General features: G+C 41.4%; 1 protein-coding gene across 1 annotated transcript in view; it reads left to right on the top strand.

The window, feature by feature from the left end:
- Nucleotides 1–23,825, top strand: part of KIF6 (kinesin family member 6) — a 284,172-nt gene that overhangs the window by 55,267 nt on the left and 205,080 nt on the right. Inside the window, exon 7 of the mRNA XM_065401377.1 lies at nt 17,567–17,773. Within this exon, the coding sequence (XP_065257449.1) occupies nt 17,567–17,773 (207 nt within the window). The remainder of the gene's footprint in view (nt 1–17,566; nt 17,774–23,825) is intronic.

Here is a 23,825-nt window from a genome sequence, read left to right as displayed (position 1 = left end):
AAAATGAACATTAGTAGATATGCTAAGATGAGGTTGCTTTCATTGATTCTGCAAAATTCATGTAGCATAAGATATTTGTGTATATATTGTGGCCATTCTGAGCTCAGAAACCTTCAGTTTTTCTTTCGTATTCAGTAGTTGAAAATGAAATGTAGACATAAAAGGCACATTATAGTAGCAGGGCATTGTCAACCCCTGAAATTATGAGATGTCTTCTCTGCTTCCTAGCAGCATGCTCAATACAGCTATTTGCATCTTAGAAGTTTATAATTTATTCAAGGGGTCTGTTCTGAAAAGACATCTTAGAATGTCAGAAAGGTACACAGTAAGTTAGCGAGGAGAAAAATAGTGAGAACATGTTTCACATCAGGAAACCTTTCAAATATATGAAAAAAATACAAGGTAGCCCTTGGCCCCCATTGACTGATATATACATACCCACAGACTTAGAAAGGAACACTTAAATCCATAATGGGTCCATTCAAGAAGCTGACACTTTTGACTACAGCAGTGAGAATACCTTCTTTCTGGAATTAGTTATAACATTGAAAAACATAGGAGGATCAGTCTTCATAATAATGGCAAATAAGGGGTCTAGTTTTTTGGCACCTGAAAAGCAAAATATTTGGGCAGGTTTTTTATCACATATTTTGGCTTCTGTAAAACATTATGCTCTGGCCATTTTAAGAGTGCCTGTGTGTGCATGTGTGTGTGCAGGGGGGAGGGATAGCTCAGTGGTTTGAGCATTGGCCTGCTAAATGCAGGGTTGTGAGTTCAATCCTTGAGGGGGCCACTTAGGGATCTGGGGCAAAATCAGTACTTGGTCCTGCTAGTGAAGGCAGGGGGCTGGACTCGATGACTTTTCAAGGTCCCTTCCAGTTCTAGGAGATAGGATATCTCCATTAATTTATTTATTTATTTACCTGACTGTCAGAATTAAATTTCTGAGAAGGGAGAGCTTACTGCGGGAAGGGGAAAGGACTTAGTAACCTAGTTTAAAAAAGTGATTACTAACTTCACATTTACAGAGAAAATTCAGAAGCTACTATGGTAACCAGAAAACATTTGCAAAACATAGTCCCAAGACCTGGTATACAAAATCAAGTTTCCTTAGGGTTTATTTTCATGTACTCTAGTTGTAGCCAGCATTTTCAGGAAAAGTTATTAAGAAAAGATACATACTTGTTAGTCCAGAACATTAAAAACAATCCCCAAACCTCTACAAATATCCTTCATACAACTTAGTGTTTTCTTAAAGCTAGTAATGAGAACTGCATGTTAATTAGTGTTCTTGATCTCATAATTTTAAATGAAAAAGATGAACTGCTCAGAATTACTTGGAAAAATGCTAGCTGTGACTGAACCCTCTGCTGGTTGAAATTACAAGAAGTATCTTCATGTTACTTGCCGTACTACATATGGGAAGCACAATTTTCAAACTTGAGTTCCTTAATAAGATGTCCACATCTTTCAATGGCTTCTTTTTATCCACACTTAGATATATCAAGGACAATTTACTTGCACCTAAGTGATGATCTTTATGTCTAAATGCAAGATTTTGATATCCTGTTAAGGTACCCAGGTTTGAAAATCGGGCTATCTATGTTACTTGATGTAATAAACTGTGTTGCTTATTCTTTAATTTTAAAGGGGTAGTTTGATTGACTTATTTGTTTATTCATAATCTTTCATTCATCATTGTGAAATTTATACACTGCTTTACAAACAGTATAAGACATGTTCCCTACCCCAGTATGCTTACAGTCTGATCAAGACAAGACTCTGGGCAGCAGTTCAGGGAATGGAGCCTGTGTGGAAATTATTTGTGAAGGGAACAAGATAGAAAGCATTCATGGAAAAACTGGTTCTCTGGAAGAATTTGAAGAAAAGAGAGGATGCGTCGTGGAAAGGTTGTAGTAAAGTGCTCCAAGTGTAAGGGCAGCTGGAAGCCCAGAGGAGAAGAATGAGAGTAGCACAGGAGTGAGAAAAAAGAATAAAAGGAAATCAAAACAGAGAGGTAGGCATGAGCAAGATTGTGTACAACTCTGATGGTGAGGACAGAACTCTAATTTGATAGAGTAAGAGACTGGAAGCTAGTAAAGGTGTTCAAGGAGAAGGATAACTTGTTCTTAGTGATGGGAGGGGGAAATGACTTTAGTAGTGGTATTTTGAGAGTCTGGAAGGAGAACTTATAGTAATCAAGGTAAGAGAATTAATCAAGCCATGGCGAAGGCTGTTAGTAGTGGGGATGGAAATGAGGGTGGGTATATTTTTGGTGATATTAAAGAGGAAGAATCATGAGGACTTACTAAGAGACTTCCTTTAGGGGAAGTAGTATGGACAAGGGTCAACGATGACACTAATGTTGCAACCCTGGGGAACAGAAAGATAGTGGTCTTATCAGTGGTGATAGGGGATGTGGTGAAGAAGGATTAGGAGGAAGGTTGAGTTCAGTTTTGATGAGAATGAGGCAGGACATTCTACCCCTAGAGAGAGGGGTAATGTTGGTGGTTGAGAATTAGGTTGGTCATTGGCATAAAAATAGTAGGTGATGCCATGGGGGCAGAAGATGTTGCCGAGAGAGAAAATATAGACAAAACATTCAGGCTTACAACTGAGTGAGACAGGTGAAGATAAGAAATCACCAAAGGTCATGATGAAGGAGCTAATAATGAAGTTTCACGATAACTATAAAGACACAGAGTCATGGAAGCCAAGAGAGGGGAGAAAGCAAAAGAGGAATCAAGGAGGATACAATTATGAGAGTGTCCCTCTGATTTAGCTAGGAGAAGGGTTGGGGATGAAGGAAAATTTCTCTACTCCTCTAATCTACACAACAAAGAAAAACCTGCAGTTGGCCCATGCCAGCCAATTCAGACTCATGGGGCTCTGGCTGCAGGGCTATTTCGTTGGCTGTGTGGTCTTCCAAGCTCTAGGACCCTGCGGGATAAGAAGGTCCCAGAGCTCCCTCACCAGTGGCTGCGTAGAGAAGAAAATTGATATTTGATTATGAATTCAAATTATGGTCCCTGAGTGGTGCCATGAAAAATTTTAATTGAAGTGTTTGAATCAGTCCCGTCTTCTCAGCTGCCCTCTTATTACTTCTCCTACATTCCCAAGAGCAACTCTGATATGAGCCAGGAGAATGCTGGACAGCTGCTGTCCCTTCTCTACTGCAGCTGCCCAACAGCTCTCTTTAAGGCCTGCTGCAGCACCAAGATAGAGAGGAGAGTAGTGCCTGCTTCCCTGACAGTCTGTGTAAGCCGTAGGAAGAGCAGAAGAGCTTGACTGTCTCTGCCAGAGTCTAGGGCAGTATCTGACAAAGGATGGCTCTCTTCCCACACACAGCAACCCAGGGTGCAGCCATGAGAAGGGAAGAAGCTAGAACCCAGTGCAACCAGTTATGGTTCTCTGATTCTCTGTCATAGTCTAGGTTAGAGCAACCTATGAGCTGCTCTAACGTGTGCCAACGTGGTATATGGTCTCCAAAGTAATAGCCATAGCACAACATGCTCCAGCCATTCCACCTACTTACTGCTAGACACCCTCTGCACCCGGAGCTGTCGGGAGGGAAATGGAGGAACCATTTATGCCATCTCTATGCACAGGAAGTCCTTAGGTTAGCATAGAGAGCTGGAGGTTAAAGCATAGACCATTCTGGTCATTCCAGAGCAGTCCACCAGCCAAGCTGTAGTGAATTCCATTTTCAGGCTCTCAGCCTGTCTCTCTGACTTCCTTCCTTAGTTCCCAGGCGAGTGAGCTCCCAGCTTCTTCCAGAAGTCAACTCTTATCCCCCCACATCACATCTCTCAGTCCTTTGTTCTCAAGCTGGGGTCTCTGCTCTGCTTCCCTCCTCCCTTTGGGTAACTGGTTGCTAGGTTTCAGTGTCCTGGTGATTGGGCTTTCCATTGTCTTCTCATATTTTCCATTGATATGAGTTGGCCTCAGCCAGTCCTTTTTAATGACCCATTCAGTCCACTCAGACAGCTAGGTGACACACACACATCTATGTCTCTTAGCCTGCCCTGAAAGCTAACTTAATGCTGTTTCCCCCACTGGGTAGCAATGCAAAATATAGGGGGAAACTCAGGCATGCATAGGATTCATAAAAATATTACAAAAAATTCCCACTTCATCACACAAGTCTTGTGATATTTGGTGTTTTTCTTAAAGCCCTAGCTCCTCAAGTCATTAAAATATATGAGAATCTCACCTTACCTTTTTTAAATGAAAGTTTCTAGTCCATGTGGTTGTAGAAGAAAGATTGAAAATGTGTCCTAAATATGACATGAAGGTTTAAAAAAGATAAATAAAAGTATATAAAAGCAAAAAAAAATCCATTATTTTTATTTTTAAAACTCTTAATTAAGCCAATATCATGATCTTTGGGGGAGGAGGGCATGGCTGAATAATTTCTAACCTCTTAAGGTCAGCAGTTCTTTGATTGCTGTTCTTAGACCTTTTTTGAAATAATATATGTGGCCCTCAGGCTGAAAAGTTTAGACACAACTGGTCTATGTAGTTCTTTATTGGATTTTGTGTTTCTCTAAACTTAAAAAGACTAAGATAAAGTCAGTAACCTCCCAAGAGCATGCACAAGTTTTAGAAATCTCAAATCTTATTTTGTTAAGTTAGATCAATATGCCTAAACACTGCAATTACAAATAAACCCAGCATTTGTTTTTCTCGAATGAAAAGTTAGTCCACTTTAATGAGGAAGGAAATGTTTCAATACATAGTTTTATGACTCTAACTCTCAGTTGTTTGAATTTGGAAGACAGTACTTACAAAGTATTGTTTCATCACTTAACATGTTTGAGGCACCTATGCAGAAGGTGTAAACAGCAGGGGGTTGGCAATGTTCATATATGTTGTTTCAATAGAAAATAAAGCTTTTAAACATTTAAAGATGGCTGTGGGGACTTATTTGTGACATCCGTGTTAGACTCATTCCTCTTCTAGATAATTTTATTGTCAATTAATACTCTCCTCTGGGCCACTACACTGTTGGGAGCACCATCTTTTGGGTGAGACATAAATATTGGACCCTGACACTTTATGATCAGTTGAGATTAAAGGGCACTTTTGGCAAGAATTGGCATGTTATCCCTGTACTAGCCACATTTCAAACTGAGTTATGACTTTCTACCTCCCTAAATTCCTCTTTGGCTGGCATGGAATGGCATTCATACGTCAAGCAGCCATGACTTCATTTCAACGAGTAGTAGAACAATTACTGTCACATACATACTGTATTGAACAATCTTTAAAGTGTTTTATGATTTTTATGGATAAAGAGCGCTGTATAAATGTAAAGTTGAATAATAGTCTCATAGTGGAATAATAAAGATTTTGCATCAAGTCTGACTGTTAAGTCTTATTCTGAATGAGGACACTAATACATTAAGTATGACAAGGTAATTTTTTTTAAGCAAAGTGAGGGCTTGCTTTAAAAATCAGAAACAAGTGAAAAATATATTTGGTCTCCTGATATCTTCATGTCAGATACCTAGAAAGACTCCTTTCAGTCTGCAGCTTCAAATATATCTCCTATATTTAATGGTAAATAAGTGACATTACCCAGACTTTTCTTACTGATTAACGTGTAGCCTAGATTTACTTATATTTGTTCACAATAATTCATTGCAAGGTTGCAATTATACCTTCAACTGTTTAAGATCACTATTGCCAGTATAACTGCATACCTTGCCATATGTTGCTGCCGCATAAAATGGGTTTCTTTCCTATTTTAACTGTGGAGAAAATAACAATTTTTTGATGATGAAAAACATACATTCCTAGTGTGAAATCCTGGGTCCATTGAAGTCAATGACAAAACTCTCATTGCTTCAATAGACCCAGAATTTTACCCATAAGAGCTATTTCTGATTTATACCAAAGCCATATTTACATCCACTTTTAGGTTCTTTTCCACTGACAGAGTGGTGTATAGTAGCCTTAGTGAAAATGTAAATTAGGTCCCTAGGGCAGTGGTTCTCAAACTAGGGCTGCCGCTTGTTCAGGGAAAGCCCCTGGCGGGCCGGGCCAGTTTGTTTACCTGCCGCGTCCACAGGTTTGGCCGATCGCGGCTCCCACTGGCCACAGTTCGCCGCTCCAGGCCAATGGGAGCTGTGGGAAGTGGCGGCCAGCACGTCCCTTGGCCTGCTTTGCTTCCTGCAGCCCCCATTAGCCTGGAGCGGCGAACCGCGGCCAGTGGGAGCCGCGATCGGCCGAACCTGCGGCGTGGCAGGTAAACAAACCGGCCCGGCCTGCCAGGGGCTTTCCCTGAACAAGCGGCGGCCCTAGTTTGAGAACCACTGTCCTAGAGTCTGGAGTCACTTTTTGTCTTATGGTTGACATAATGATTTGAAGAATGGTAAGACATCACAGTCTGTGCAGTCCCAACCTTCATCAGTGAATCAGATACCTTATTTCAGTGATAATTCATATTGTAAGTATATTATGGCAAGTATAAGTATAAAGAGCAAGTTTTTGCTGGATTATACAAGGTGTGTGAGAAATCCAGTTCAACAATTTTCTTTTATACGAAGAGCACATGCCCACAGCTGATTTTACAACTGCAAAAGCTGTTGATTTGTATTAGGACAGCAAAATTCAAACATCTTGCTCTCCTGTAATATAACACAACAGCTTTTAGACCACCAGAGCATGACTTTAGATGAAGTAAATGGAGGTCAGGAGTTCCCAGCAAAAAGAGATTGAAATCACCTCATCACTCCCACTTTAGGGGACTTCATGGCCCAAACTGGGTACCACTGTAGTCCTTTGAGAAGGAGTATGGAACTGGACCTTCAGCATCATCTTGAGAATCGAGACTAACTGCCTCCAGTACAAAAGCTAGGATATCAACGTCTACCTCGACACCAGGTACTTCAGTACTGACTTCTTCAGCACTGATTCCTTTGTTATTAATCTCTACGGTGCTGCCTTCCTTGACACCAACGGTGTCTATACTCATTATCTTGGCACCATCCACAATGGTACTGTCAACTCATTCAAGGAGGTTTATGGTAGCACTGTCCTCCATAGTGTGAATGTATATGGTACTGAGCGAGCTACAGGAGGCGCAAAAGGCATAGTCTCCACTGCTATCTACGGTGCTGAACATTTCTACCACATTGCCTACTGCTGCTGCAGTGCCAAGTCCCTGTTAGATGCCGGTCAAAGCTAATTTAATGGTGCCATGTATCCCCCTACTCCAGCAGTTCTCAAACTGTGAATCGGGACCCCAAAGTGGGTTGCAACCCCATTTTACTGGAGTCACCAGGGCTGGCATTAGACTTGCTGGGGCCAGGGGCCGAAGCCAAAACCCAAGCCCCACTGTCTGGGGCCAAAGCCTGTGGGCTTCAATCTTGAGCAGTAGGGCTCAGATTACAGGCCCCCTGCCCTGGGGCTGAAGCCCTTGGACGTTGGCTCCTCCCCATCCCGGGCAGTGGGGCTTTGATTTTGGCCCTCCCACCCAGCATGGCAGGGCTCAGGCGGGCTCAGGCTTTGGTTCCCCCCTCCTGGGGTCGTGTAGCAATTTTTGTTGTCAGAAGGTGGTTGCGGGGGGAGGGATAGCTTAGTGGTTTGAGCATTGGCCTGCTAAACCCAGGGTTGTGAGTTCAATTCTTGAGGGGGTCATTTAGGGATCTGGGGCAAAAATCTGTCTGGAGATTGGTCCTGCTTTGAGCAGGGGGTTGGACTAGATGACCTCCTGAGGTCCCTTCCAACCTTCATATTCTATGATTCTATGATTGATTCTAAGTACTCCTATTAGGATAGCATCTCCATTAGAGGAAAAGTGCTCTTTCTCTTCATCTCATTCCTAACAAAGCAAAAAGGGATCACTTGTATATTCCACAAGGGTGACCTCTAAAAAGGCATCACGGGCATCTTACAGACCTAATTCATCTATGGGATACAGAGATAGGAAGATGTTCTGGTACCCTCTCGTCCCCCTTCCTTACATGTAGCATGTAGCCATGGCCCTAGTGGAACCCATGGGGTTTGCCCCACACAAGACAAACAACATCTGTGCCACCTTCTAGGATGAGGACTCACCCTCCTGTGCATCCTCCCAGAAGGCTAGGGAGTCTCAGGTTGCAATCCATCAGTTTGAACAACCTAAGGAATTATCTAACGAGGAGCAACCTCAAACAGAAGAACAGATCATGCAGGCTGCTATCTCATCATCGTCCCTAGACAAGGCAGTGGCTCCATCTACACCATATCACTTGGAAGATCACAAGAGTTCCAGACGTGCACAGACCTATAGCTGATTCTCTAGAAATCCTGGTGGAGGTGATCCAAAAGGCTCTTCGACAATACTCCACACCAGCATACCTAGTTGTCTGGTTTTACTCTTAAGTTTTGCTAGCTCTAACAAAGCCTCGTTTATCTGGCAGACTCCAATGACAGTGACACTGATTTCTGAGAAGGTGTATAAGAGGTTCCATGTACCATCCACCAACTCTATGTATCTATATACTCATTCAGTACGTGACTTTCTGTTAGTGGCAGTGGCTACTGAAAGTAACACAAAACAGCCAAAAATGATGGTGAAAGACAAGAGGAAATGTATCTTGATTTATTCAGCAGAATTAAGCATCAGCCAGCCCGCAATTTCAAATTATTAACTACCAGGCTTTTTCTGAACAACCATGAGTTTTCAGAGTTTATCAATAAACTCCTGCAAGAGAACAGGGAGAAATTTAAATCTTTGGTTTCTGAGGGACAATTGATAGCAAGAATATCCCCCCAGGCAATGCTAGATGCCCCTGAGACCGGATCCCATCCCTGGCAAGTTCCATTGTCATGAGGAGAGCATCTTGGCTCCAATGTTCAGGTGAGGGAGGAGAGTGCAGATGATGATGGAGGAACTTCCCTTTTTTTGGGCCCAGATCTCTTTAGTGCAAAGACAGATGAGGCTCTTAATTCATTGAAGGACTCCCTAGCCACCCTTCATTTTCTTGGAGTATATACACCAGCTCCTAGATGAAAGTAAGGAAGACTACATCTTTTACTAGACAGAGACAGACAGACACTGAGTGCCTTTTTCCACCAAAGAGACTTGGAACCACCAAGGAAGCAAGGGTTGGAGGGGTGACCTTTTGCTTTTACATCATATTCATACCATGCTGCAACTATCTTGAGATAGTCATATTAATGGGAGAGTTGAAAGCTTCTTTTATTTTGGGGGAGTGGAGGGAGTCATGGAACCTGATAACATCAGACCACTGGGTTCTAGAAGTAATCTCAGTAGGATACGCTCAACTATTCTGTACCTCATTCCTCTTCCCCATCCCTCTCATGAAAAAGTGTGATACCATGAATTGAACTCACTTCTTTCTCTCAGAGCTGTATAAGAAGTTCCATTGCAATACACAGGAAAATGTTTTTATTCCAATTACTTCCTTTTATTCCAATTTATTCCAAATTCTTGCCTCAGCTATCATTTGAATAAAAAGTTCCATTTACCAGTTTTCTTCCTGGAACCGTATTCTAACCAAGGGGAGTCTAGGTTACATACTGTGGATGTCCTTCGTGCATTATCATTCTGTCTACATAAGACCAAACCATTTAGAGTCTCCTCAAAACTCTTTGTTTAGTTTGCAGACAGATCAAAGAGCCAAGCTATTTCTACCTAGAGGCTTCCAAAATGGGTGTTTAGCTGCATCAAGACTTGTTACGTTCTAGCTACTTAGATCCTTCAGTGCAGATTAGGACCCACTCCACTAGGATTTAGGTAGTTTCTGCACCTTTGTTGAGAAACATGCCCTTCTCAGAAATATGCAGTCTATACATTCATGAGACACTATTATCTGGGGTAAGTCCTTATATCTGATGCCTCTTTTGACAGAGCTGTACTTCAATCTTTAAGTAGACTCTGAGCACCTACTTCCTTACATCAGGTCACTGCTTGTGAGTCATCGAGGGTGTAATATATTTGCACAAACAGTTGAAGAAGAAGAAACAGTTACTTACCTGATAGCGACTGTGGTTCTTTGAGCTGTGTTGTCCATATATATTCCATGAGCTGGCCTCGTTCCATACTACTATGGGGTCCTGTAACACCTGGATTCTAAATGGAACTAAGGAACTAAGTGGTGGTTGACGCAGCACCACCCTTCATGACCTTGATGAGGGACACAAGGACACTTAGTGCATAGGCACAGCCCCAAGGAACGTCACTGGCCAGAAGATTCCAATCTCAAGCACATGGGGCGCATGTGCACTAAGAGTGGACTATAGATGGACAGCACATCTTGAAGAACCATAGTTACTATAAGGTAAGTGACCAACTCTTTTGCATTACACTGTGAAGGAAATTAAGTTGGAAGTAGAAGGAAGTGTTTTGTGAAGATGTAGAGTCTGTCATGGGCAATGTGAATATGCTACATACGTACTATGGGACACCTTTTAATCATACTCTGACTAGACCTTTTCTTGCTTTGTGGGATTTACATTGTGGGGAATGTCACATTTAATTAATCTTAATTCCCTTTAAACATGTATTTTATTGAGTAAGTGACAAGTTATAGTAGGTCACCATTTCCCAAAGTGTGGAGTGCTCCTTCAGGGCGAGAGGGCACAAACGACTAGCTGGTGTGGAGGGGTAGATGGCAGATGTATAAATTAAGGTGGGTAAGCCTTTAACAACACATGGTGGTTTTGCAGGGGGACACAATTGATTTCCTGAAGGGGGACTCAGTTTTCAAAAGTTTGGGAAGCACTTCAGTATGTATACAGAATGGTATAAACATTACATCAATAATTTCTGTTTACCCATTCATTGCATATAGCCCATCTTTTCTCAAATAGTTCTGTTGTTAATTTAATACAGGCAATACATCATTCCATTTCTTCTAATTCTTTTATTCTGGTCAACCACATTTCTATAGAAGATATTTGTTCCTGCAACCATAATGATGAAATACACTTAGTGGTTGCAGTCACAAAAATTCTAAACAGGTTTGTTTTAATTTAAACAATGTTAGACATTTTCCCTACCACTGTAGTAATGGGAATCTGGGGGGATGTGTGTCTGAAATATCTCTTGTATCCATTTTCTAACATCAGACCAGAAGCTGATGCATTACTAAAAAATGTTTTTACAAGATATAAACATTATTGGATCCCTACACTACAGTGCCACAGCTGGATATCAGCATTTGACCTGCAATTAATTCCTTTGTATTTTCACATGACATCATAGAGGACTTGAGATCCGCTTTTGTGGCTTATGTCGTCACATAATTCCTGGAAGGAATTATTTCTTTGCAAGTCATGTAGCTCATCTATTATTCTATATATAGCTTTCACAATAGCAACCATCTGCTTTGAGCCAGGCACCTCCCATATTTTCCCCTCCTTCACATTAAGTTAATCTGAAAGAATGACTTCATAGACATATGGAAGGAGTGTTGCCAACAAAACCAAGACCAACTTTGAAAGCCACCAGCAGAATCTTTGTAGTAGGCATTGAGACCCTGTCTAAAATATTTTTTTTTTCATTTCAAGTTGTCATAACAGCTGCACGCTGAATACTCAGTGAAGTTTCGTATGTAAGATGCAAAAAAAAGGAACAGGGTCCTTATTGTTTGGCCAGTGTTGTTGACAAGTACGTTTTTGTTTCTCTTGCTTTGTGTCCTGCATCTATGTGTGTGGTACAAGTAGGAGAGTGAAGAGGAGGAGGGGGATTATGGTTGCAATTACCATTCCATAATCACATCCCATTTAACAGTTTAAATTTTTATTGGCTTACACTTCCTACACTAGCTCTGCTGGAGTTTTCAATATGTAGGAACGCTTTCGCTGAATATATATGAACTGCAAAATAGAAATATAATCAGATTATAAAGTGACGGTATTGGTTAAAACATCATTCTACTCTGAAAAGTTACTTTGTAAAAATGGCATTTGGTGTTTCCACATTTACAGTGTCCATCATTTCCAGATCAGATTTGCTCATTTATATGTCAGTAGACTGTGAGGGGAGTTCTGACTGCCAGCTCCACAGAGTCTGCCTGGGATATGGAAAGTCAAGCTCTTTTCTTTGTGGCTTTTGCATCACCATCAACAATAGGGACTCTGTAGGCCAAATTCTGCCCTAGCTATACCTGTGCTATCCTATACTCTTGAAATTATGCCCTTAGTTATACCTCTGTAACCCTGTTGCCTTCAATGGGGTAAACACGTGTTATTGAGAATATAATTTGAAAACAGTGGGGTTCTAGTGGTGGCCCCTCAAATGAAACTTACTTAATAATTCTGTTGATAATGTATGAGCCAGAAAAATATCCACTTCACCCCCAGATCTGAGAGTAGTAAAATCATACTTTTTTCACTGAAATAAATGAATCTGACTCTTCAGTTTTCATAAAAACAGAATTGGTGAAGTAAAGAAGGTGCAATTTAACATATTCACTTTTCACATTGTAGTCACGCCTTTTAGAAAAATGATTGAGATTATATGTCCATCTGTTTAAGTGTTTATAACACGTTAACACCACTGGACTTTATTAAGTTGAATTAAGTAAAAATATGTTTTTCTGTGTGTTGAAAAACAGCTACTGTAATGAAGCTCCAGATGACAAAGAAATACATTATTACATTTTAATTCATTTTAAATATTTGCATCCCAGGAGTGGCCAGAGGCCCCAGTCATGAGTGGAGCCCCATGGTGCCAGGTGCTGTACAGACGTGATCTCAGCTGTGAAAAACCCCTGGTACAATATTTGTGCACCATTTCCACTCTTTAATACCCAAATAAGTTACTGCATCAACTGAGATAAATCATTTTTAAGTACTGTTTCCTTTAGATATTGCTTGTATAAACTACTGTGACATTTTTTTCTGATCTTTTTGAATATCAACAGCCATTTTAGATGCCTAATCCCCAAACTTAGATCGTCAAAACCCCCATTCAGCTGCTGCTTAATCATGCAGGCACTTAAAACCCCTGGGTTTCTAAGCCTCCAGTGTGCCAAAAAATCTGTCCATGAACATGCACACAGTTTGCTCGGTCCTGTTATCCAGGCACCTAAACACAAGCATAAGCCTCAGACTAGGCATTCTCCACCTCTCTTGCCTGTGGATCCCAAAGTCCCAATCTGATAAGGGTTCTCAGAGGCTGCCTAACAGAATGGGCCCCACATAAAACACAGTTAGTGGTGGAGGTGGTGATTTTCTTTCTAATCTTTAGCCCAGTGGTTAGGGAACTCATTCAGGATGTGGGGGACCCCAATTCAGCTCCCCACACTTCCTGAATTAAAATCTTTGCTCCACATCAGGCAGAGAGGGGAATTGATAGGGTCGCCCACATCCTGGGTGAGTTCCCTAATCACTGGGCTAAAGGTTATAAAGAAGGTTTTGTCTTCCCCCTCCTACTTTTGTGTGGAGTTAGGCACGCTTTGAGCACACCTCCTGATTGGGCACTGCAGGCAAGATAGGTGGGACACTGCCTATCTGCCCCTGGTCTGACTATCATCTGGGGTTTAGGCATTATATAGTGTCCAGACATCTGCCTGAGGCAGAAATCTGTGCTTTAGACACCTAAGTCCCTTTGTGGATCTGGGCCTAAGTAACTCAAAATAAAACAAAATCCAGCCTAAGCCTTTTTGCAAGACCTGGCTGCTTCTATGGTTCCACTTACAGGAGCGTTCAGCCTAGATTGTCTCTCTGTTCAGAGCCATGCGCACTCTCCTTGTCCTCAGTGGAGTGAACAAGCTACACCGGCAACAAGCAAGACTCATTTAAAATCTCCTAGCAGGGTCAACACCTGTTAAAAGGTGGGACCAAAGGAGAATACTGCCACTCTGTTACAGTTAATTTAACAATACACAAAGACAATTGCCTTGATTTTTTTTTTAAATCCTTAATATAAACGTCCAGTTGTAACAAAGACGAAGCATAGTCCAGGGATTAAAGCACAGGAATGTTTTGGCCTCCCTTTTCACAGTCACAAATAATTGAGGGTGGATTTAGCTTGCAAGCTCAAATAAAGGCAATTTTATGTTTAACTACCTTATTGTGCCTACAAATCAGATAGTTATATGCCAATGTGCACTTAGTTGCACCTATAATTATTTGCAGTTGACACCAAATGAAAGCCTATTTAAATATCAGAACTTTAGTCTCACTAACATTCTATAAATTGAAGATAATAATACTTCTTGACAATGATTTTGTGAGTCTTACTCTTTGTAATAATAGCTTTGAAGGTGTTTTTAGATGTAAAAGGATATTAGTGAATATACAATAAGAAAAACAAACAGATCAAATAGTGGTATCTTACCATTTGGGAGGGTAAGCAATAGTCAAATTTCTAGTTATAAGGTTTTCTGTCATGATTTTCAGAGGTACTGAGCAGCTGTAACTGCACTAAAGTCAGAGGTCAGCTCCTCTGGAAATCAGGCCATACATTTCCGCATGTCAGTGTGCCAGTAGTTGGGGAATGATTACAACCGCCATACCAAATATTAAGTTATGAAGTTGCATCCTTTGTGAAATGATTTGTCCAAATTATAGTCCTGTCTGAATCTGCCAAGTCTGACACTTTTGGTAACTAAGAGTATTGAAAATATAACCGTTCAATGGGTAATGTTTATAGAAACACCTTTTTTCAAGCTTCAGTGGTAAGTACCTAGCCAGAAGCATAGAATCATAGACTTTAAGGTCAGAAGGGACCATTATGATCATCTAGTCTGACCTCCTGCACAACACAGGCTACAGACTCTCACCCACCCACTCCTGTATCAAACCTGTGTCTGAGCCACTGAAGTCCTCAAATCACGGTTTAAAGACTTCAAGGTGCAGAGAATCTTCCAGCAAGTGACCCGTGCCCCATGCTGCAGAGGAAGACGAAAAACCACCAGGGCCTCTGCCAATCTGCCCTGGAGGAAAATTCCTTCCCGACCCCAATTATGGCTATCAGCTAAACCCTGAGCATGTGGACAAGACTCACCAGCCAGACACCCAGGAAAGAATTCTCTGTAGTAACTCAGATCCCACCCCATCTAACATCCCATCACAAGCCATTGGGCATATTTACCGCTAATAGTCAAAGACCAATCTCATTATACCATCCCCTCCATAAGCTTATCAAGCTTAGTCTTGAAGCCAGATATGTCTTTTGGCCCCACTACTCCCCTTGGAAGGCTGTTCCAGAACTTCACTCCTCTGATGGTTAGAAACCTTCGTCTAATTTCAAGTCTAAACTTCCTGATGGTCAGTTTATATCCATTTGTTCTTGTGTCCACATTGGTACTGAGCTTAAATAATTCATCTCCCTCCCCGGTATTTATCCCTCTGATATATTTATAGAGAGCAATCATATCTCCCCTCAGCCTTCTTTTGGTTAGGCTAAACAAGCCAAGCTCTTTGAGTCGCCTTTCATAAGACAGGTTTTCCATTCCTTGGATCATCCTAGTAGCCCTTCTCTGTATCTGTTCCAGTTTGAATTCATCCTTCTTAAACATGGGAGACCAGAACTGCACACAGCATTCCAGATGAGGTCTCACCAGTGCCTTGTATAACGGTACTAACAGCTCCTTATCTCTACTCGAAATACCTCGCCTGATGTATCCCAAGACAGCATTAGCTTTTTTCACGGCCATATCACATTGGCGGCTCATAGTCATCCTGTGATCAACCAATACTCCAAGGTCCTTCTCCTCCTCTGTTACTTCCAACTGATGTGTCCCCAGCTTATAACAATAATTCTTGTTATTAATCCCTAAATGCATGACCTTGCACTTTTCACTATTAAATTTCATCCTATTACTATTACTCCAGCTTACGAGGTCATCCAGATCTTCCTGTATGATACCCCGGTCCTTCTCTGTATTGGCAATACCTCCCAGCTTTGTGTCATCCTTAAACTTTATTAGCACATTTCCACTTTTTGTGCCAAGGTCAGTAATAAAAAGATTAAATAAGATTGGTCCCAAAACCGATCCCTGAGGAACTCCACTAGTAACCTCCCTCCAGCCTGACAGTTCACCTTTTAGTACGACTTGTTGTAGTCTCCCCTTTAGCCAGTTCCTTATCCACCTTTCAATTTTCATATTGATCCCCATCTTTTCCAATTTAGCTAATAATTCCCCATGTGGAACCGTATCGAATGCCTTACTGAAATCGAGCATGTCACAAATGGGCTAGTTGTGGTAATTGCACTGGAAAACACAGCCAAGTTTCTGTGTCAAGCAGTGTCTGAGTTATCATGTTGTCAGGAAATTGAACTGGTTCTATAGTTCTGTGTATTAATGAAGTCATAATACTCATTCCCCAGTGCTTTAAAAATTCATATTTGTAGAAAACTACACTTTCTACCCCATATGACTTTACAGCCATCAGATGAATTAATTAAAATGAAAACTCTTATTATCCTTTCTTCTATTACAGATTAAAAAAAAAAAGTATATAGAACTTGATCCGCCTTTTCTCCATCTCCACACACTTTAAAAATCAATACTGAAGACATCCTGCACAACACAATGTGCTTCATAAGCAAACATAGTTTATAAAATAAGAGAACATAACAAACCATACTATACAAAATGGGATGCTTAAGTACAGTAGTAAAGAGGGAATGTATTCCAAGTTTTCTAGCCCTGCTGATCATAGTTCATAGTACCACAAGATTATATGAAGTGCAGTTAGAGGCTGATATTTTTTAACATTTCTTTAGTCTGTAATTTTTCTTCTTGCTTATATTCATCAGCTCCATGTATATTGAAAACATACAGATTTGCTTAGTCATGGACCTGTCTTTTCACAAATTAACTGTATCATTGGTAGAAATTGTTTTCCATTATAATGTGACACACCCTACCCACATTCATGGTGAGGGCTAACCTCTTACCTTCTGCTTCTACTAGAACTGTTAGTACTCATTTCTAAGTGTTAGTTTCTTTAATCTCCGATTCAGAAATTGGATACTAAAGAACCAAATTAAAGGGGGTATTCTGTGAAGCTTTGGAGAGTTTTACATTCCAAAGATTTTGATAAAAGGAAGCAGTTAAAAGTAAGATCAGCTGTGGTTATTGTGGCCTCCAAGATGTGTTAATTAGGATCATTAGCCTTCCAAGTGATTGTATAATCATAGTCCTCTTTCTCTCTCAATTAGAATGTGCTAACTGTAGATCATGGCTAATGAAACTATTAATGAAAATTATCTTGGTACTAAAGTAAATGCTTCACATATTTGTTCTAATATAATAAATCCATGTTATAACTATCCAAATTTTACACCAGATTGTGAGCATCTTACTTCCATTGGTGAGCAGCCACTTGCATAAGTAGTCCCAGTGACTTCGGTGGGAATTTTCATGTGTGTTAACAGTTTACCAAGGGGAGTTGGGGTGTGTGTGTGTGTGTGTGTGTGTGTGTGTGTGTGTGTGTGTGTGTGTGTGTGTGTACGTACAATCTGGGCCTTTCTTTGCAGTGATCTCAGTGTAGTGATTTATAAGCTAAATAAATCTGGTTTAGTCGGTCCTGGTGTTATAGCAGTTATTTTTTGCAATGTTTTTTAGTAAAAGATTTAGTAACCTTTTCTTCACAGACTCCAATGAATCAAGCCTCAACTCGTTCCCACTGCATCTTCACCATTCACATCTCAAGCAAGGAACCAGGATCTGCAACCATCCGACGCTCCAAGCTACACTTAGTAGACCTGGCTGGTTCAGAGCGTGTTGCAAAGACTGGAGTTGGAGGCCAACTCCTGACAGAGGCCAAATATATCAATCTGTCATTACACTACCTGGAACAGGTAAAATTAGCAGAGTGTGAAACTCTGTCTTTTACTTATTTATTTATTTTTAGTCATGTATGTTGCTTTTGAAATCTTGATACCTATCTCATTTAGTTTCAGGACCATGTAGGGTGACCAGACAGCAAATGTGAAAAATCGGGACGGGGGTGGGGGGTAATAGGAGCCTATATAAGAAAAAGACCCAAAAATCGGGATTGACCCTATAAAATCGGGACATCTGGTCACCCTAGGACCATGTATTATTGCAGTGTTTCTCAACCTTTTCAGGTTAACTTCTTATTCAAATTCAAAATTTTCAAATCCTTCCCCCCCACTTCACATTTACATTAAAAGTAAGACTACAAAATGTATCCGTGCTAACAATGCTAAACCCTATATAATTTATTTGTATTTCCTTTTGCTATAGAGACTCTCTTAAGGGAAAAATGCAGTGCTTGATACTTTTTCAGATGATATTACAAGCCTTTGTTGGGAAATAGGTGATATTTCTTGAGTTGCTGAAGTTCAGTACTGTTGTTTTGTCTTAAAAAAGACAGACTCACAGGAAGAAAGAAAAGAACAGCAGAGGAGAGAAGATGTAGATTCTGTATCTGTCTTTTTTTTTTTTTTTTTACTAGCAACATAGTTGCTGGAAAATTACAGGCATGGCATTTGGTTTTATTAGCCACTCTGAGTCTGGATAGACCTTTGCCAGGTTACTCAGGCATTGTTTTTAGCATCCCTTGTTGGTTATAGCAAATGAGTTAAAGGGAAGTTTCATCCTAGCTGGCCTAACTGAGTTTTTATTTGATAGAAGTTAAAAAAGAGAGACAGAAAGGAATTAGGTGGTGATGGAAACCTGCAAATTAGGGAGAGGAGTAATAATAAGAACCTTTGGTTCACATCCTAGCTATCACTCGTGATTCAGCTGATCCTGTTGAAATGGTGCTGTCATCTGATTTCCTTTTCTCGACTGATTTGGTCAGGATCTCTTTCAGGATCAGAAAAATGATGTGATGGTAAATGTCAGGGTCTCAACAGGCTGGGGGGGGAAGGGCTGATGACATCCATTATGATGAAGCTTCTTGACACTCAATGGTCCTATGACAGATCTCTGGGATATAACCTGGACTGTGGGTCCATTGTGTCCCCTTTTACTCTCTGGATCAGGGTACCTCTGACCCTGCTCTGCTAGCGACAAGCAGCCCCTTCAGGCTTTGCTCTAACATGTGAAGGCACACCCAAAGTTACATGCATGCTCTCTCAGCCTCCCATGAACTATGCACAGGGAGACATCAGCAAACTCCCCTCAGGAGCAGCCTTGCACCCCAGAAATATTCCATCTTGCACAGCTCAAGACCTCCTCTTGAACAATGCAAGCTTATTAATTGGTTTGCCATTTCATCAAAGGATAGTGGACATGCACCAGCTTTAGTAATCTGATCAGTTCTCCCAAGCACTCAGGACAAATTTACTGGTTAAGATTAAATAATAAAATAAGTTTATTAGCCACAGAAAAATAGATTTCAAGTGATTATAAATGGTAGGCATAGAGGTCAGGAATAGTTACCTAAGAAATAAAAATTAAACACGCGTTCTAAATCCTAAATTTTATCAGACCAAGTAAAATTTGAATCAAGCAGCTTTTCTCACAAGCTGGCAATTCTTAGTACACAGGCCGAATTCCTTTCTCATTCTGGGACCAGTTCAAAGTCTTTTTCTTCTCAAACGTTCTTGTTGCCTTCAGAATAAGTGGGAGAGAAGAGAGGGGTGATCTCTTGATGCTACTGTCCCTTATTTTATACCTCAGCTCATGTGCCTGTAAAAATACTGGCTCAAACATGAAGTCAAGTATCACATGTCCTGAGGCCTTGCTAAGTCATGGAGTTAAGCAGTCCCCATTGTGTGGAGCTCAAGCAACTGTCTCTTATTGAATTTTAAATCTCTTGTTTACAATTCCCCGGCTGGTTAATGACTGGTGATGGTCTCTTAACACCCATCTGGGTGTGGGTTACTCCTTTGTTGCCACTGGAGAGCTAGTTGTGGGCATTTCCCAAACTCTCAAAATATTTCAATAACAACCATATAGCAAAATCTCATAACTCCATATACAATGATGATATACATATTTTGACAAAACAATGAGTTTCAGCAAATCATGACCTTTCATATAATACCTTACAAGGCATTCTTTGAACAAAATATCATAACTATATACAAGTAGTGAATATGGGGGTTACAGGATACTATTTTGAGGTACAGTATGTCACAGGTACCTTTCTTCTTCCTCCCCTTGTTCCCTCCTTCCAGCAAACTTACATAATTGTCTTATGTTCCCCAGAACAATAGTGTTTTGAAAGAGACTCTCCTCTCACCAAATAAGGATCTGGTGGTTCCATTTATAGACATTTCCTCTCATCTTAACATGTTGTTACCCTCCAGGAGCCTTTTCTATTTCAGTTAATGCTTCTTTTGTAAACCATTGTTACATACTATTTCTACGTCTCCCTGAGTTTTTACCTTTTATCCACTTTGAACAATCCAAAACTCCCACCAAGGGTAAAAGAATCAGCAAAATAACATACTGATCAATAAATTACTATTGCTGTATATATGTTTTGTTGTGGCTGTGTTAATAAGTTGAAATAATTATAGTTTGGATTGTCTTTCAAAGGCCCATTTGACTGTAGATGCAAGCCCTCACACCTGCTAGAGGACTGAAGTTCTTTTTGAATTTTAATACATAGTATTGTTTCCATAGTCCAGTAAACACTACGCCTGTTGCCAAACTTTTGTTGGTTTTGGATTTCTGCTAGTGAATACAGTACTTTTTCCAAAAGTTTCATTTGAAACATGTATATGCCACAATAACAGGGTACATCTTGACTCATGAGGCTGACATTCAGTGAGACAAATGGTAAAAAGAATGAAGAAATGAGCAGAGCATATTGTACAACTTTGTACCTCATGAGATTTTTCCCTTTAATGCATGGGGACTTATCCCGCTGCATACAGCATTTGGCAAAATGGTCAAGTGACAAAAAACCTCTTGAAAACAGGCTATTTTGTTTTTCTGAAGCTGGGAAATATCAACCAGTTATTCCACTAACCAGTGAGGAGATTGGGGGGGGGGGGGGAGTGGATTTTTTTTTAAACAAAAGTCTGATACTCTGTTTAACTTGCAGTGAGAGGCACACATGAAGGCCATTAAAGTAGCTAGCTAGTAAAAATGATGCTGTTGATACTACTGGCTCTTTTCCACCTTCCTGCATTCTGGCCTCCTCTGCTTGGAATTGTGATATTATGAAATACAGAGCAGTCAAAATCCTTCCTCTAGATTCAGTGGATTCTGTTTTATGATTTATTTTATTTAAATACATTAGAAATACTTTCAGGAACAGAGGGAGAGATACATCCTTTCAAGATACACCTCTACCTCGATATAACGCTGTCCTTGGGAGCCAAAAAATCTTACCGCGTTATAGGTGAAACCGCATTATATTGAACTTGCTTTGATCCACCGGCGTGTGCAGCCCCGCCCCCCCTGAGCACTGCTTTACCGCGTTATATCCGAATTCGTGTTATATCGGGTCGCGTTATATCGAGGTAGCGGTGTATCTTAATACTATACTCTGGGGTTTACTTAGCTCTACTGTTAAGGCACAAGGTGAATATATACTGATTCTAACCAACCAAGGATTGCAGAAATCCCTTTAAAAGTGTATAGCCATCACATTCTTATTGGTGGTATAAATTGAATTTGTATGTGATCTAAAAAAACCAATCAGATATGTGTATTTACTGTACATTCTAAATATGGATTTAGTACCACAGGTAGCCAGTCAGAAAACACAGTCTGTCGAGAAGCCTGAAAGCTTTTTCATAAGTAAGGAAATTCATGAGCCAGTATATATTCATCAGACAATATGTGGAAATCTAAGGCATCTTGAGAAAAAGTGCCTACTCTCAATTTATTCCATTTTCCTCTAATCTGCGCTGTTTAAGGTCCTTTCTCACACTCCCAGATCCTTGGAACGCTTGGGCTGGACTTTAGGCCTGGTCTACACTACGAGTTTAGGTCGACTTTAGCCACGTTAAATCGAATTAAGCCTGGACACGTTCACACGACGAAGCCCTTTCTTTCGACTTAAAGGGCCCTTTAAACCGGTTTCTTTACTCCACCTCCGACGAGGGGATTAGTGATAAAATCGGCCTTAGGGGGTCGGAATTGGGTTAGTGTGGACGGAATTCGACGTCATTGGCCTCCGGGAGCTATCCCACAGTGCTTCATTGTGACCGCTCTGGACAGCACTCTCAACTCAGATGCACTGGCCAGGTAGACAGGAAAAGCCCCGCGAACGTTTGAATTTCATTTCCTGTTTGCCCAGGGTGGAGAGCACAGGTGACCACGCAGAGCTCATCAGCACAGGTAACCGTGATGGAGTCCCAGGATCGCAAAAGAGCTCCAGCATGGACAGAACGGGAGGTACAGGATCTGCTCGCCATATGGGGAGATGAATCAGTGCTGGCTGAACTCCGAAGCAGTAAACGAAATGGCAAAATATTAGAAAAGGTCTCCAAGGCCATGAAGGACAGAGGCCATAACAGGGACGCACAGCAGTGCCGCGTGAAAATTAAGGAGCTAAGGCAAGCCTACCACAAAGCCAGAGAAGCAAACGGAAGGTCCGGGGCTGAGCCGCAAACATGCCGCTTCTACGCGGAGCTGCATGCCATTCTAGGGGGTGCAGCCACCACTACCCCAACCGTGTGCTATGGGTCCCTCACTGGAGAAACACACAGGGAAGCGGGTTCGGGGTACGAGGAAGATGAGGATGAAGATAATGTAAATAGCTCATAGCAGCAAGGAAGCGGAGAAACCGGTTTCCCCAACAGCCAGGATATGTTTATCACCCTGGACCTGGAACCAGTAACCCCCGAACTCACCCAAGACCCTGGGGGCACACAGGGGACCTCTGGTGAGTGTACCTTTGTAAATATTACAAATGGTTTAAAAGCAAGCGTGTTTAATGATTAATGATTAATTTGCCCTGGCAATCGTGGCCAGTACAGCTACTGGAAAAGTCTGTTAACGTGTATGGGGATGGAGCGGAAATCCTCCAGGGACATCTCCAGAAAGCTCTCCTTCATGTACTCCCAAAGCCTTTGCAAAAGGTTTCTGGGGAGGGCTGCCTTATCCCGTCCGCCATGGTAGGACACTTTACCACACCAGGCCAGTAGCACGTAGTCTGGAATCATTGCATAACAAAGCATGGCAGCGTATGGTCCCGGTGTTTGCTGGCATGCAGACAACATCCATTCCTTATCGCTCTTTGTTATCCTCAGGAGAGTGATATCATTCACGGTCACCTGGTTGAAATGGGGCAATTTTATTAAGGGGACATTCAGAGGTGCCCCTTCCTGCTCTGCTGAACAGAAATATTCCCCGCTGTTAGCCACGCGGTGTGGGGGAGGGGTGAAGTGATCATCCCAGAGAATTGGGTGTGTGGGGGAGGGGAATTAGTTGGGTTTGTGCTGCATGTTAACCCTGAAACCGCAGCCCCTCCTTTTACATTGCAAACCCATTTTAAATGATGTTTGAAAGCATCCCCACATGTTAAGAAGGTTAAAAAAGCCAAAAGACTGTGTCTTACCATGGCTGCCTGCAAGCTGAAATCTGTGGCCTGGCACTGCGTGAGTTATCTCTCACACCAAACCGGCAGGCCCTCAATATAAGAGGAAAAATGCGACCTTGTAACGAAAGCACATGTGCTGTGTAATGTGAACAGCAAAATTTAACGTGAAAGAGTGTACCCATTGTTCTCTAAAATGTGTCTTTTTTAACCACCTCTCCCTTCTCCTCCACCAGCTGCAAATCTTTCTCCTTCACAGAGGCTAGTGAAGATTCGAAAGCGAAAGCGAAGGACGCGTGATGAAATGTTTACAGAACTACAGACTGCCTCCCACGCTGACAGAGCACAGCAGAATGCGTGGAGGCAGTCAATGACTGATTATAGAAAAGCCCAATATGAGCGAGAGGAGAGGTGGCGTGCTGAATCGCGGGCTGAAGATG

Source organism: Emys orbicularis, chromosome 3, assembly GCF_028017835.1.
Source record: "Emys orbicularis isolate rEmyOrb1 chromosome 3, rEmyOrb1.hap1, whole genome shotgun sequence".
NCBI classification, from domain to species: Eukaryota; Metazoa; Chordata; order Testudines; family Emydidae; genus Emys; species Emys orbicularis.
The sequence above is the reverse complement of the archived record's forward strand: the minus strand, read 5'-3'. Positions and strand labels throughout refer to the sequence as shown.